This window comes from Lontra canadensis, unplaced genomic scaffold (assembly GCF_010015895.1).
Source record: "Lontra canadensis isolate GAN:19392208 unplaced genomic scaffold, GSC_riverotter_1.0 scaffold106, whole genome shotgun sequence".
Classification (NCBI taxonomy): domain Eukaryota; kingdom Metazoa; phylum Chordata; class Mammalia; order Carnivora; family Mustelidae; genus Lontra; species Lontra canadensis.
The window spans coordinates 4,384,320-4,401,117 of NW_022631100.1; the positions used below are offsets into that span (position 1 = coordinate 4,384,320).

The window sequence follows — 16,798 nt, forward strand, 5'->3', positions numbered from 1 at the left end:
CTAGAGGGCATGGGCAGGGAAAGGGGCTTGGTAAGGGGGCGCTTACTGGGGAGACATTTTTGTAGAAACAACGGTGTCCACTGCATCTAACACAGAGGCATCTCAGCTCTCCCAGCAGCCTCCACATGGAAGAGGACCATGAATTGTTCTCTCTTAGGGAAATGTATTTCCTTTATGGCTAAGCAGCAGCCAATTAAGAGGAAGGGATTCATTTCTGGAGTTTGGGCCTGGCAGCCAAAAATACAATTTACCAGGACTAATTTCCTTCTAAATTCCTCCATTGTGGCAAAGAGAGCTGAGATTGTACCTAACTGTCCTCTGAGATCCCATGACAACACACACACGTCCCCACAGAGAAGGTAGGGACAGGTTGGAAGAGGGGAATAAGTAACACTAGACTCCTGCCTTCCTCTAGCCTCATTCCCCAATTTTCCCACTGATGTGTCCCTATAGGGACACTCTCATGGAGCCCATGAAAGTCTGGGAGGAAAGAGTCCAATCAGTCTGCAGCCTGCTGGTTTTAGTCTAAAAATTCATGGGATTTCTGCATTTGCTACTGTCTGTATTGGCTTCAATATATTAGTGATAAAAGTTCTTTCTTCTTAAATTCTGGAGTAAAACCTGTGCTCCAGGAACCCGTGCCATGTTCATTTCCCCCAGTCTTGCCAAACTGTCTACCCAGTTTGAGAAGAATGACTCTGGAATTCCCTACTCTTCTAATGTTGGGTGGGAAAGAGGCCACTATATTCCCAAAGTAGGATTAGGGACATAATGTTTGTGTCCTAGTCTTTTTTGATCCACTCCCAACCTGCTGTGGATTCTGATTATGGCTCCCCAATTAAAAACAAAAAAAGAGGGGAAAAAAAGAAAAAGATCTGACGGGTTGTTTCAGGGAGGACTTCCAGAGTATGTGGCAGAAAACAACACAAGAACTCCCTTTTCTTAAAAGATAGAAGGAAGTGGCATCAGAAGCCCCTTTGTACAAATATTAGTAAATCCAAGATGGCGGCCACTCGGCTAAAGAAATAGAAGGGGCAGCAGCCTCCTGAAGAGGCAAAAGCAAGGGCTTTAGAATTAGACAGAGGGATCCTGATCCTGGCTCTCCTTAGTACCTGTGTGACTTTGGGCGTGTTATTAAACCTTTCTGTGCCTTCATTTCCTCATAGTAAAACTTGAGTCAGGGTTGTGGTGAGGATTTAATGAAGTAATACAGGTAAATTTCCTAGCACAGTATCTGGAAAGTAGTAGGAGTGTAGTAAATACCATTTCTCTTAGTCTTCAGTTGGGGAGAGAAATATTAAAAGGCCTATAGCCAGATCTGATCTCGGCTCTGTTACTAATTAGCTGTGTGAACTTGGGCAAGTTGCCTAACATCTTTGAGCTTCTCTTTCCAGAAGTATGACATGAGCGGGTCAGGTTAGAGGATCTCCAGTCCCCTTCTCCTCTGAAGGTATGCCCCCCATATTTGTCTTTTGGAGGCAGCAGTGAACACAGTAGTGTCCAATGGCAGGATGTTAGCAACACAGTGTGTCCCTGGAGTGGCTAAACCAGGAATGGGAAGAAAACAATAGTTCTCATCCGTGCACTTGCCTCCTGGTCACACATCTGAACCCAAACCCTCTCTGTGGCTTAGATGTCCCAGGCCTCCTGGGATCTTGCTCTGCCTCCATGAGCCCATGTTGCCAATGAGCCAATGCCAGTACCTGGGAGGGCGGATTCAGTGAGACTGAAAGGGTTAAACATTTTTGAACTGGAAATTTAGCATCAGCCCAGCAGCAGACAAGGAAGAGCTGATTTGCCAAGTTAACAGAGAGGGCAGAGCTCGTCTGAGGAACAAGACCTGTGTGATTTGGATGCTCTGCCATAGCCTTATTAAGCTTGGGAAGGAGGGAGGATTTCTGGTCTGCAGAAGACAGCAACACTGTCCAGAGACTGTGAGGTTTTCCAAGGACATTTGGACAATGAAGTGCTGCAGGTGCAATGAAGTCATGCTTCAGGCAAGGGGTGACCTTGAAAAATTAATCAGAAATGCTGGAGATGACAAATCAGGCTTGCAAGTGCCGTGAAGGATAAGTGAGGTCCAGGCAGGACTGGTTGAACAAGCCAAGGGAGCCTTTCGGCTTCTCGTTTTCTGCAGTGACAGGCCTGTGGGGCCTTAGTTTCTCCTCTGGTGAGGCGGGTGAACTGACAGGAGCTGTCTGGTGGGAGGTGAGACCAGAGCTCAAGGAACTGAGGCAGGTCCCTAGACCTTGTTCTCGGTACTTCTATCACAGGCCATTGGTAGAGGGCTTGCTTTCAGTCTCCAAGCATCCATCCTCTTCTTTTATTTTGTTCTTTAATTTTTTAAGGTTTTATATTTTATGTTTTCTTCTTCCCTGCTAGTTCTCAAAGCTTGAAGAACACAGAACAGACATCAGGGTATGTAATGGGGCTGCCATCAGGATGGACCAGGGCCTTTTTTTCAAATGGACCTGTAGCTACACCACACGCCCACTTAAAGTGTATTAGAGCTTTTTCCCTCCTTGCTTTTGGAGGTCTCATGTGGTCTGTGAATTCTCTTTTGGCCCCATGGTGTCAAAATGCTGGAGTACAGTTGAGGGAAGCTTGGTCACACTTGTGTGGGGTGGGGCGAGGCTATGGAAGTCACAAAAGCATGAGGGAGCATTCAGTCAAAGATGTTTGGGAATGTGGCCAAAGGACCCGGAGGTCTAGCCAGAGAGAGGCTACAGGAATCACCCAGAAGCCAGCACCGGGTCTCGCCTTTCCTGAGCGTGGGACCTCTCTGTCACTGCTATTTGGAGAAAGACGGGCCACCCAGGGAGGTTGGGTGGAGCCGAGTCTGCCGCTGTGGGCATCTAGAGCTTTGTGGAAGAGGCAGACTCCCGAACTTCGCAGACCTCCCCCACACGGCCTCCGAGGTCCCGAGGCCTTGGCAAGTTTGAAGCACATGAACAAATTATTCCATCTTCTATGGGATTCTTGGAACTAAACTGAAGCTTGAATTTTCCTTTTCAAAGTTTTAGGACTAGGCAGTGAGAGACAAGTAGAGTCTCTGCTTTGGAGGGAAAGAAAAGGAAGTAGGAATGAGATTGAATGGGAATCAGGTGATCGAAAGCAAGCATGGACCCTGAGTAAGTGGTTCTACCTTTCCTGAAATTCTGGGCAGAGGCTAAAATTAAAAAAAAAAAAAAGAAAGAAAGAAAGAAGAAAGAAGAAAAGTGTTTTCACGCCCCAGAATTCTTGCAAGGCCGGGTCATGGGCTCATCTGTTACAGCCTCCTCCACTTGGCGCATCTATACTGCTCACAGGTTCCACTTTTTCTCATCTGATGCTTTGAAAAGAGCTCTTTCAAACGATTCCATAATGAACTAGTGTCCCTTAATCTACAGCTCTGCGCTGGGACCGGATTTTAAAAGTATAAATGTGATTAGGGTTGTTTGGCTTGGCATTGAGCTCATTGGCAACCTTGGTTCTTCAGGTTTGTCTTTAAAATAACAGTTCTCAGTGTGCAGGGAGCTTGCTGGTTTCCAGGGCACCGGGTGGGTGGTGGCCTACCCCTGCGGGGGGAGGGGCAGGCCATGGGGGAGCTGGTAGCTGAGGGGTAGGAGGCATTTAACTACTTATAGAAGTTTGCTCTGCATTTCCTTGCTGCCATTTTTGTTGTTGTTCTTTAACAATTCAATCCCTTGTGCAAATCAGTTGGCTGGTTTTCCCCAAACTTGGTTTGGGTGTGAGTTCTCCCAGAAACCCCTAGGGGCTTGCTGTGCTCAATCCCCACCCGGTTTCATAGTTACCTGCGACGACTGGGGAGGAGTGATCGCCACCTTGTGGCCACACCTAGCAAGTCTCCCTCCTCCAGTAAAATCCAGTCTAAAGGCCTGAAGGAATTTTCCACAGATTTGTGGTCTCCACCCCCAACGACCCTCCCCCACCCTCCCCCACCTTCCAGAAAGAACCCTGGAGACCCTGAGTTACTCATTTGGGAACTATTTTTATCTGATGGGGAAATGAGAAAAGGAAGAATTGTCTGGATCTTGGATCTAGGCAGTGGATCTGTTGTAGTCATTGGTAGGTTTTGTTTGCTTATAAATGCCTATGATTAGGATTGGGATTAAATCCTAATCCTGCACTTAAATTGCCTCTGGGCAGGGTCCGCCTCTATTCCCAGGAGTCCCTTGAGGGAAAGAGGTGTGCGTAGAGTGCTCTGTGAATGTCATTTGTTGGATCCACCCTTGGGAAGAACGCAAATTTGGAGGAACAGGATAAGCAGGAATCAGTAAAGAAGCTTTGAGTTTAGTTGATTGTGGATCTTGGGGAGAGAACGGGGCACAGTGTCTCTTGAAAACGGTAAAAGCTCGTGAGAAAAACACTCAATTTAGTAAAAGGAATCTATACATCATTTTATAGGAGGTTGGGTGAGCTAATCTTTAAAGTCCTTTTCTTGCTTTAAACGTTTTTTAAATGAATTCAGTCAATGTTGCTGATAATATTTATAAAATTGTTCCATAGGGTAAAATGGTTGTCATGAAACGCGGGTTTTGGTTTCCACTAATACTTCCTGGCTTTCACCTGAATTGACCACACAAGGAATCATAATCTCTGTTCGTTTCAGTTCCCTTGACGAGGTAGGCTGTGCTGGCACCACTCAGGCCCTCGGTCTCTGCTTTTACAAGCAAAATGAATTTGGTCTCTTACTTGGCATAACATTTTCTGCAGTGCTTTTTCCTGTGTATGTGTGTGTTTCATTTATGACTTCTGAATCTTTTCTCCTTCCTTCCTCCCTTTCTCCCTCCCTAACAAAGCAGAACTTCTGGTGAATTTTCATTACTTTATCATGCTTTCTCATCAATGCCAATTTCTACTTAGATTTCCAGATCAGAAACCAGCATCAGTGACTATCAAAACCGGAAAGGAAGATGGTAGCCATTCTAGTCCAAGCTTCCATTCAACAGGGGGGACACTGAGGCCTGGAGAGAGAAAACAACCTCCCTGATGAGGTCACAGAGTGAACAACATGGTGGAGGCAGCCTCTAGCTTAGCCCCCAGCTTCCTCGCAGTGTGCTCCCTACTCTTCATTGGTATCCCACTCTCCTAGCTGAATCTCACTGGAATTTATATGTTTCTTAAAAGGACTGTTTCTCTTTCTTCCTCCTTCTCCTAGTTCCTTTTGAAGCCCATGCTGACCTGAGTGGCTTCCATGTCTCATGTCCCGGGTTTGTCAGTCACAGCCTCACGGAGGCGTGGGCAAGGCCTTGGAGGCCTGCTGTGGCAGGGTGCCTGTGGCTAGTGGCAGCCAACGTCATCTGTATAAAGTGTGATCAGCAGCCCCCGTGACCGTCCTCTCCTGGGAATCAGAGCTGGGTTAGAGCATAGCTGTTTCCATGAGGAAACTGCCAACTCTCAGGCTCTTCCGGCAACTGGTTGGGGACAGGGCAAGATGTCCTGGTTTGGCTAATCATGGGCATTACAGAAAACAGAAGTGGGGCCTTGAGGAATGGGAGGGGAACAGAGTGGGGCTGCCGGGGGGCTGGGTGTGGCTTTTGGTAGATGCTGCAGGGATAGCTACCGCTGACACATTGGGTTTGGAGAAGTCAAAGGGTCATGGTTTCTAGAGCCCTGTGCTCTCCTGGGCTTAAAAATCAAATCATGGTAGTGAAGAGAGCACATCTCATAAAATTGGAGGTAGGCCCACAGTCATCCCCTATTCACCTTTGGATTTCCAGATGTAATTTCCTCTGGCACTTTTCATTTTTCCTCTCAGAGGCAGAATAATAAAAGAAGATGGAGAAAGGCTTCTCATGATGTCAACTCATTACAGAGGTCATTCCTATTTCCCACAGGACCAAAAAAGAGCAAAAAAACAAAAACAGCCCCTCCCCCCTCCCCCGAATTTCACCTCTTTCCAGGAATTATCAGTCAGGGGAACGGCTGGCTGGTCATATAAGTTCTTCTCTGACCCTTATTAAGCCACCCACATTAAGGAGAGCTTGGCTGAACACAGAAATGAGGCCTTCCATTTGCAATTCAGGGAAAAAAAAAATCCATGACAAATAGGACCAGAGATAAGAAAATAGAGCTAGGTAAGATCTGTGTTTCCCAAGGGACCTGTAATCTCAAATGGCAGATGCCCTGATTTCTACTTTTGTCCTTTCCTCAATGTCTGACCCCAAAGGGCTCAACCTACAACCATCTCCCCCTTTCGTCCACAGAGAAGTTCTGCCTGGCAGAACTAAGAGAGGGGGCAATGACTTATGACCCTTAGGGAACACAGCCACTGTGTAGCCCAGGGCCAGGTGTGGACAATGCCTTGGGCTTGTGGGGCCATGGGGGTCTAAAGGTAGGATGGACGGAGGCACAGGACTGACTGGGGCTGGGAAGGAGACGGCTGCTCTTAAAAGGTCATAGGACACTTGGCTGGTAAGAGTGTCAGAAGATGAAAATCTTTGGCCCATTAAAAAGGACTTGGGTTGTTGGGATGGGGCGAGGTTAATCAATTTCCTCTGAAGGGGTATTGTTGGCAGAGCTCTCTTCTCGAGGCTTCTCCCAGGGGCTGCTGTGAGAACCTGGCCATCCAAGGCAGTGACCAGAGCACAATTACCTGGGAGTGAAGGGCAGCTCCTAGGTGTCCAGGAAAAGAAGGCCTGGTGCCATAGCAATCTGACCCCAGGACTTGCCTTTCAATTGGTCTCTTTAAAACATTCCAGACTTTCCCTCCTCAGTGAGAAAGGAGGGGAAGGTTAAGGATGACTGGGTGGGAGGGAGCACGGAGACCGAGGCCCAGGCCCGGGACAGCAGACACCACGAACAGCTATATCCTGCTTCCTCCAACACCCTTCCCACGTTGCCAAGCACAGTACTCTTACCCCCCACCCCTTGTTTCATATTATAAAATACAAACAAATGACAGAAAAGGTCAGTCGGCCCGCGGCCGCCCAAGGCTCAGAACTGCAAGGACCGCCGTTTCCTCCCCGCCGTGAGACGGTGGCTGTAGGGGCGCATCTTCATCTCCACGAAAGGGATGGAGAATTCGTGGCCTTTCCAGTGGTACCAGTTGATCCCCTGGGAAGGAGGAAGACAGGCATGTCAGGTCCCCACCTCCCCCCAGGTGGAACACCTGGCTTGAAAAGAGGGAGAACACCAGGAGCGGGGAATCCAAGATGAGGATTAGTCATTCTCCATTAACGGGAAGCTCTGCGTTCCAGCTCCTGATAGGGTCGAAGGAGCTGGGTCTTTCTTCAGCTTTTCTTTTTAAGCGTGCTGTGACCCGAGTGTTCATCAGGTTTATGTCTTACTGCCAGCTTTATGTTTTTGGTTTTTAAGATTTGCATGCACCGGTTATCGGTGCTGAATCTTAAAATCCCAATAGTATAGGATCATCTTGTGGAGAATGATTGTGTTAGACTGCTCACTCCTGAGGGGAGAGTCAGGTAGTTTCTGCCTGTGGTGACCAGCCATCTTGGTTGGCTCAGGAGGGAGGGGTTTCCCTGGCTGCTGGCCTTGGGGGTGCTAAAACTGGGAAAGTCCCAGGTGGTCCAGCTGGTCGCCCTATCTCCCAGCTCAGCCTGTGGACTTGTAGTCTCTAAGGGGGAAACCTAGTCCAGTTGATACTGGTTTTCTGATCTCTCCTTTCCTGGGACCCTTCTTTAGATGAGGTTGAACCTGTGAAGCTGTCCCTAAATTTGATAAGCTCTCCATGGAATGGCTAAGATGAGGAAATGAAATTAATGGAATGTACTGGTAGTCAAGGGCTTTTCTGGGTGAGTTCTAAGTTCTGAGTCCAGATGCTTTTTTTTCTCTCCTCTGGCTTCTGTTTTGTCCCACTCTTATCTCAGGACCTGCTTTCCTTTCCTCTTCATGATAGTCCATTCTCAAGACTGACTTTCATTTATTTATTTTTTTAACAGAGGGAAATGTAAGACCAACTTGTGCGCCGAACACATAAAGCCGAGGGACGGTGGGTTCCACAGCCCTGGGTCATTCAAGATGGCGGCCAGCTTCACCTACCTGACTGTGCCTGGACTCTCCATATTTCCCATTGAGGTTGGTGCGATGGCAGTTCTTATACCACCAGGCCCCCTTGTAGGACATGGCACAGTTGGTAACGGCAACATCATTGTCTCTGTCCTCTGTGGAGAAAGGGCGTCCCTGATGATAGCTGAGGGAGTCCCCTATAAAGAAAAAGATGCTTTCATAAGGGCATCTCATTTGTTCCTCTTTTGTCAGGACTGTCTGGACATCTGACCCACTAACAACACACCTAGCCTGCCCTTAAGGGACCTTCCATTTACTCATCTCTTTCCCACGCATTTCCTCAGCTGGGCTGTAGGGAACTCTTCTTACTCCACCTTACCCCCTGGGTCAGCTGATTCTTTGCTGCTCTCTGTAAGTCATTTCCTCATTCCTCTGACCTTCTGCTCAGAGCTCTGTCCACTCAGTCCACTTCACACCCCTGTCTTTTCCCTCTAGGCTTGCACTGGGCACCAACATTCATGATTCCTTTGTCCCCAGAGGACACAGTGATGAGCCATGGTGACTTGAGTCAATCTGGGTTACCACATGCATCCATAGCCTGGCCTTCTCCACAGTTTCTTAAGCTTGGTCAACCCTCACCCAAAACCCCACATTCAGAACTTGGTGCCACATGTAAAGAGGGATCTCAGCAAGCTCAAGTTCCTGTCCACAGGAGAAAGCATGATAAGAAAATCCTAATCGTGTCCAAGAATGCCTCCACTGCTTCCCACCATGGCTTACTCTGAGGGGATGGTCTTTATTCTCTGAGAAAGCCTGATTCCCTCATGTCAGTTGGATCCCCAACTGAACATATCATGTTTCTGTCCCATCCTTTTCATCTTCTCTTTCCAGGCTCCAAGAAATCTGGTTTTGTGTCCATTGAGAGCTAATCTTACTACCTGAAACTCATTTTTAAAAAGATTTTATTTATTTATTTGAGAGAGAGAGAAAGAGAATGAGCTTGAGCAGGGGGGAGGGACAGAGGCAGAAGGAGAAGCAGACTCCTCACCAAGTGGGGAGACCCCCACGTGGGGCTTGATCCCTGGGGACCATGACCTGAGCTGAAGGCAGATACTTAAGTGACTGAGCCACCCAGGTGCCTCTATGAAACTCAGTCACATTTCTTCCAGGTCCAGAGGAAGGCAGAAAATAGAGCTTATTTTTTTCTTTTTCATGTATATATACACATGAATATATATATATATATATATATATATATATATTCATATATATACATGTATATACATGAAAAAGAAAAAAATAATATAAATAATATACTTTTATATATATTTACATAAAATATGTATTTATTAGCATAGTCACCTCCTCTAATCCTAAATCATATTCATATCCTTTAGCTTTAAAACTTCTTGGATTAATCCTATTTTCTAGTGACCCTTTCTTTACCATGGGTCACTCTTGTTCTGCCCACCTCCTATCTTCTCATCTCCAGCTCTTCCTTCTGTAATCTAGAATTTGCTCTCCACTACTGCCCTACAACAATGCTCTCTCGCTTCCTCTCTGATATTGCCTGCTGCAGTCTTGGATAGATCCCAGCATTGGTCTTTATCTCCTCCCCCAATCTGGCTTCCCTTCCCATTTCTGCCTCATACCACCTCATATATTCAGTGCATCGTCCAAGTCTTGGTTTTTCTCTCTCAAACCACTGTTCAGATTTATACCTTTCTCTTAATTCCTGACATTAGTCAAGTCTCCTATTATCTCCTACCAGGATTAATGCAGCAGCTGCCAGTGGGTCTCTGTTCTTTACTCAGATTTACTTTATCCAGTTTAAGGCTGTCACATTGATCTTCCTAAAACCCCAAATCCAAAAGACTCAGGACCTACCATGGCTCCCCACTGCTCACCGTAGTCACACGGCTCCCTTGGTTTTAGGGCCCTTACTCTGCCAATCTTCTTTCTGTTTCTTTTGAAATCACACCCTGCCCTGGCGAGCCAGGCTCTCCATGCCTGCCCTCCCTCCACAGTAACTGCTCCTCCCGTGACTTCTCTTCCAGGGTTTGCTTTCCTTGCCATTGGGACCCAAGCCAGATGTCGCTCCTTCCGAGGCCAATGAGCTCGTGGTAAGCTGGAAGTGAGTACCATTTCTTTTATGGTTCTTTTTTGAAAAAAGCTGTTTCATTCTTGCAGAGGTTATGTCTTATGCTTGTTTCGAGTCCCTGTAACTTGCACAATGACCTTCTTGGGGTTGCTCAACAACCTTTTATTGATAACTTGATTTGGAGTTTTCAGTTCTACTCTGGTCAGAGTCTTGATGAGAGACCTAGATTTTTGTAGCCTTGAGAAATGGGGACAGGAGAAAGGGATGAACATGAATTGGAGGCCATCGGACAGATAGTTGCCAGTAGGGCCAATAAAATGAGCAGTAAGTCAAGATAAAGGCCAGGGGAATTGGGCAATGGCAAATGCCAGAAAGAGAGGATGGGCTCTTCCCCACTGGAGACCTTCTGGTCTAAAAAAAGCAACCACTGAGTGGAGTTACCCAGAGAAGAGGGCAGCCCATATAAGCCCACGTTTTCATCATTTGAGGAAGATGAACTGAATATTTGAAGAGAAGGGTCGGACTGCAATTAATTCATGATGATTGGTCAATTTGCTGGCAGGATTTGCCTAGGAGACATGAGAGTAGAATGCGGTCACATGGCCCTGCCCTCCATGGGGCCCGGTAGCAAGACGGAGCTGTGGTAAAGGAAGCATGGCTTGGGCCCATGGGGTGAGGGGACGGGCAGGGAGAAGCAGAGGCTTGGAGCGGATGAAGAGGGGGGAGGAAGGTGGAACATGGGAGCAAGGGGCAAAGCTTGATTTTCTTCCTGCGGGAAGAATAAGCGCTGCTTTTCTATAGACACAATTCTAATCTTAGGGAGTTGATTGTATCAGGTTTTTTTGTTTTTTTTTTTTTTGAAATGATTTAGTCTGACATCTTGTTTAATACACTCCATTTCAATGGCTCTTTTATGCCCAAAGTGTAGTAAATTGGAGCCACCGTGAGGGGCACCTCAGGCAGACCTGACTGACCACCGACAGGAACGATCTCCAAATGAACAAGAACGAAGCACGTCTTCCTGCAGAGTAACAATACCTGGGTGAGAAGAGAAATACTTGGACAGGTGCAGTAATCAGAAGGGCAGCACCTCGATGATCTTCTTAATTCCAAGAGTCATGAAAATGCTGCTAAAATTACAGACTAGCGTTTAGCCCTTACACTGGAGTTAATGAAAGGACCAATAACTCCAGGTACCAAAGAGTAGAATGTTTGGCAAAACAGGTTTTTATGAAATGTGCTATAATAGAACCTAGGAGACAGACTGGCAAAGCCTAAGAAACAGGCTGGGATATTACGTTTCGATAAAACTGTTAATGAAACAGAGCTTATGGACACGGTTGTTCTACTTAGTCGAAATGTCATAAAAATCTATACAGGAAACGCGAGCATGTATCTGGTTCTCGTGGAGGAATGAGAAGAAACGTGGTCGAGGAGGATCTTTCCAGGGCTCTTGCTTGCACCTGACAAAGGTGTTATGATGACTGCTGAGGGGAGGGGGGCCCCCTCAGAATATGGAGGGGTCTGCTTTATTTCCCTTAGTTGCAAGATGGTTTTCCTGGATGTCATTGCAGGAGGAAATTTCTCGCCAGAAAGTAGATGATTATGCACTCGTTGGATAAGAGCCCATATTGATTAATGTAGACAAGAAAAATAATGCTTTGCCCTCACACTGTGCTTTTTTTTTTTTTTTTTAACTTTAAAGTACTTTTGCTGCATTGATTGCATCTTTTCCTGACTACTCTGTGAAGTAGGGCTGGCAGCCTTATTATGATTTTCCAGATGAGGAAACTGAAATCCTGAGACATTGGTTTCAGGTCACCTGGGTGGTTGGGGACAGGAGGGACCAGCGCCAGTGATTCCCAGCCCTCCCTCCGCCCCTGCTCTTAGGCTGGCAGGGAATTCACAGGCTTTCTGGGTGCTGCCGCCGCCCGGTGAAGTTCAGGCCTTGACCGCGCGGGGGCGCTGGTCCTACCGCCCGCCCAGCGGCCGTCCAGAGGCCGTGGGGTTTCTGGGGGCTTGGTGGGGGGGGGGCGGTGGAGGCCAGGGTACCTGCAGTGCCGTTGTAGCCCCCGAGGCGCAGCTTATACAGGTTTCGGCCATCCTCCACCGAGAACTTGTCGTAGGAGGCGAAGGCGGCCTCCTGGCCGTCCCGCATGTCCACGCGCAGCTCGTAGCGGCCCTGGGACGTGATCCTGTGTATGTTGTCCAGCCCTGTGGAGAAGAGCAGAGGATACAGGGGGCCCGGTCCCAGCGGCTTGGGAAATGGGGGGAAATGGGGCTGAATGGGACTGTGGCCTCACAATGGATGTTGCAGAGGGGCAGGGGGATCCGGATTGCTTTTGTCATCAACCCTTCTCAGGTCATTTATCAGACAGACCCTGCCAGACTCAAAATCTCCTCCCGCAAAAATACAAGACCTGGTCTGCTGATGGGTGGCCCCCTCCCTGCTCAGGGGTCCTAACATCCTGTCTTGACTCTGTAGCACACAAACCTTGAGCCTCAGGATTCCTGGTCCTGTCCCCTACCACCTTCCACTCCAAACCACAGCACTGGGTGAAAATGACAAGATGTATTACATGGATGTGAATCGTTTGGTGAGAGTGGTAGGAAGCCAGAGGTAGAAACACTGATCAGAGGAGTTCAGGATGGGAGTTCAGGATGGGCTCTAGGGGCCCGGGAGAGCCAGACCTCCTATCATCGCCTAGCAGCCTGCAAAAGGGATTCTGTTCACCTTGCATTATACTGCCTTGCCCTTTCTCAGCCTCCAGCCCTCCTGGGGCTCCCACAGCCAGGTCAGGGGATATTGCCATTTGCCCTCTGACTTTGGTTCCTTTCTGTTTAATCCACCCGCTACAGTTTGCTTTGCCCCCCTCTGCACTGGTCTTCTGGGTGGTTATTTTCACCCAGCTGCTTCCCTTTGGGCTCTAAGCTTCGTGGACCTTGGTTTAATAGATTCTTGTAACGTGCAAAGCCTCTGTGAGCCCGCATCTTCCTTGGTGATGTTTTCTCGTATATATTCCCTTGTCCGCTTGCTCTGGCTGGCTGGACTCTGGGACTTCCTGATTTTGACCTAACTGTCCAGACTTTGAACCAATCACCTTGCATTGCTGGTGATCTCTGAGTCTTCCTGATTTCTATCTGCCTACTGAACCGAGGTCCTCTTGCTTTGCTGTCATATCTGATATCTATCAGAGGATGCCATGATGAGAATAAAGGAATAAAGCAATGGAAGGGAATTTAGAGATTACTTAGGCTAATCTCATTGGGGAAGAAGAGGTTGAAATCCACACAGGAGCTCTTATTGGCTGGAGGCCACCTGCATCCTTCTGCTTCCCTATCCCGTTTGAGATTTAAAGCTTCATTTTGATTATAAGTTGAGGGCTGAGGGCTGTTTGCTGTTTGCCAGGTTGCTGACCCACAACCTACCCTAGACTTGTGTTTGTGTGGATCTAGTAGATCCTGGGGATACCTGCCATGGATGCCCTTCGTAAATGGTGGGCATGTCCCCCAGCTGCTAGACGTGCTGGCTGCTAACAGCTCACAGCTGCCTTCTTCTTGGATAATTGCCTTTGACCAAACAGGAGTTACTTCCCTTTAGCAGCTACATTCTCCCTTCCCCGTGCCTTGAAGCCGACCTACATTAATGCCTGATGTAGGGGGTATGAAAGACCATCCCTCTTGTCCTACTGGGGACCAACTCTGAGGAGCAATTCATGCTCCAGACCTTCCCTGAGGATCAGACCAAAGATAACCTCTCACCAAAACTGCATTTTTGCGTAGTGTCTTCTGCTCTGTCCCGCTTCCTCCATTCCCCTACTCCTGAGACCACTCCCTCAATAAATCCCTTGAAAAAGAATGTCTCTGGCTCTGCTTCTGGGGAACCCAACTTGGGATATAAATCATGGGTCATAGTTACCCTGAACCTGAGTATTGCTGCCGAACTACAGATCACCAGGCCATGCCTCAATTCAGCAGCCCTCACTGGCTCCCTATTACCACGGCATTATGTCAAGACTTCTCTTCCTGGCTTTAGGTACCATAATGTGCTTTTATTCAACCCATCTAACCTCATTTTCTTCTTTCCCTGCCCTGCGTCTTTGCTCTGGTTGGGTGGTTTCTTTCCTGTCCCATTTGCACATGTCAAAAAAATCCCTGCCTTTCCTCTTTTCTTGTCCCCTTCCCTCCTGCATTCTTCTTGGTCATGGATCGCCCAGAGCCTCCTCCACAAAGCTGACCCCTCCCCTCTCCGAGTATCTGTGCCTTCTCGTAGATAGTTCATTGGTTGGTACAGTGTTTCTCAGCATAGGATGGCATCTCTCATGATAGGAGAAATACTTTGGGAATGAGGACGAAATAACCTTAAACATACAGGGAGCAAGCTATTTCCAAATCCTATTTCTTTCTTAATAGTTAAAGGAGAAACCTTAACTCAGATCCTAACCTCAACTCCTGGTCTCAGTTTGGTTCCAGTACTTGGCGGTGAAAACACCCAACGCTTGCTAACCTTCATTTGTACCACCAGCAGCAACATCAGGCTTGGGGCCCGTGTATTTAGCTGTCATTTAATAATATTAATATTGTTTTGTTTTCCTTGTATGAATTTTTAAGGCTCCTTTTTGTTTTGGCACATGATAACTAGCTTTCCATTTTGGGAAATGCTATGAAGTTTCTTTCACAAAACAGTCGATTTAATTAAATAAAGCAAGTGATACAGAGAAAATGTAAGTACGGGATAGTTCAGCTACTTCACAGATAATGCAAAAATCGTGGGATCAGTGCACAGCGGCTGAGGGCTGGGGAACGCGAGCTCTGTGTGCCAGGGACCTGATCTACGTGCATTGTACTTGTCCCCCAAGCTGTGTGCCATCTCCTAGAAGGTAAAAATACTTCCTCTGCACTTGACTTCTCTCTCAATGTTCTTATCTTATAGTTTCATTACCTACATCAGCCAACACAGTTCTGAGCCTCTCATAGGTACTCGATAAATTCTTACCATTGATGGACCTATCGGTGCCTACGCTTTAAGCACCTACCATCGCAGGCACCATAACAGGCAGGGGGACTAAAAGATGGCCAAGATGTGGTCCTAGTCCTGAAAGAAGTTTCCATGGTATAGTCAAGAGGGACAGAAAGAAAAATGGACACTGTGCTTTGGGCCCCACAAAAGAGGGAGTGGCCAATTCTCCCATAGGCAGAGGGTGAGAAAACTGGGCAGCACAGGTTCTGTGGAGGACGAGGAGTGTAGCTGGGTCTCTGAATATACACAGACAGGCAACAGGATGTACAGGGTAGGGGGATGGTGGGCTGGGAGAGTGTTCCTTGCAGAGGAAGCATTAATGATTCTGAATGTTTGGAGCTGGGTGCTGGCATGTGTAGGGGAGTGTAGGTGGGAGGTGTGGGGGACTTAGTGGTGGGGAGCAGGCTTCAGAAGTAGATTAGGAAGGGTCTTGTACCTCAGCGAAGGGATTTGGCTTTCCTGGTGGCACTGAGGCATCACTGAAAGGGTTTACAAATGGGGTTAACCACAGCTCAGATTTCGGGCATAAGGAAGAACGCCGTGTGGACAATGGAGTAGTCCTGGAGGCAGGGAGGTCAGGTAGGGAGCTGTCGTGTGAGTGTCCAGAAGAAAGACAGTGAGGCCCCAATGACGTAGGGACCGGGATAGAGGGAGGAGACCACAAATAGGGAAGTCAGTTATGCGCCCTTCCCCCTGCCTCCCTGTATGTTTCACTATGAAAATCTAACCCAGGCCAAGACACAGGTAATCCATTTACTGCTTTCCGGGGTTGGCACTCCTGCCACCACCTGGGTATTCACTTTCTCACACAAGCTCCGTTCTCAATCTGCACCTCCCGCCTGTGTCAGACCTCTGGGAGATGGCAGGACACCCCAAAGGCGCTTTTCATTTTTCTCTTCCCTTGCCAAGTCAGGCAATAGGATTCCTCCGGGGAGCTGGGGCAGGGTGACTGCCTCCTCTCTCCCGACATGCAGGCTGCCTGGCAGGTACCCAGCATCTGAGAGGTGACGGCCAGCTGGCTGTGTCCTGCACCCCCTCCCCCACCAGGCAGCTCACTTCTTCTGTAGTTGCCTCATGTCAAGACCCATCAGCATAAGAGACTATTAATGAGGATGGGAAGAGACAGAGCAAAGAAGAAAACACCACAATAAGATAAAAACAGATCAATAGCGGAGCCAAACAGAGCAAGAGGTACTGAAAGCAATTCACGAGCTGTCAACTTCTCAACGGACATGGCGTTTCAGATCATCCCAGATGGACACAGAAAGGAAGGAGGTGGACAAAGACCCAGAGCAGGGTTCCCAGGGAAAGCATGAAGGAGGATTACCCAGCCAAAACTCATCCTCCAGGTTCCCGAAGCCGACACGGTACTCAGCCCACTTGCGGAAAAAATCAGTTTGGCCGTTCTGCCGTCTCTGGAACACCTGTGGGGGAGACAGGAGAGGAAACAACGTGATGTTAAAGAAAATAAACCCTCATGAGTAAAATCTCTGTAACTGAGTTTTCCAGCCGCCAGGAGAAAGATGCTCAGATCAGGAACATTGTTGTACAAGGCTCGGTGTCCACACGGCTGTTTTCGTAGTAAGAGATGCTCAGAGCTCTCCTCCGGAAGTGCAGAGGTCCCTGAAGAATAGGCCAGGGTGTGCCTTTGACACTAATTTGCACCCCTGCAATGCAGAAAGGACTCAGAATCCATCTCAAGCCCC

General features: G+C 47.9%; 1 protein-coding gene across 3 annotated transcripts in view; it reads right to left on the reverse strand.

Moving 5' to 3' along the window:
• Positions 1-6,209: 6,209 nt before the first annotated feature.
• TNR (tenascin R) overlaps positions 6,210-16,798 on the reverse strand; it is a 391,950-nt gene continuing 381,361 nt past the window's right edge. For all 3 annotated transcript variants that reach the window (XM_032838745.1, XM_032838744.1, XM_032838746.1), the window contains 4 exons: positions 16,420-16,516; positions 12,125-12,286; positions 8,005-8,168; positions 6,210-7,059 (listed from right to left, as the gene is read on the reverse strand). In XM_032838745.1, the coding sequence (XP_032694636.1) occupies positions 6,940-7,059; positions 8,005-8,168; positions 12,125-12,286; positions 16,420-16,516 (543 nt within the window). In that variant the 3' untranslated portion in view covers positions 6,210-6,939. The remainder of the gene's footprint in view (positions 7,060-8,004; positions 8,169-12,124; positions 12,287-16,419; positions 16,517-16,798) is intronic.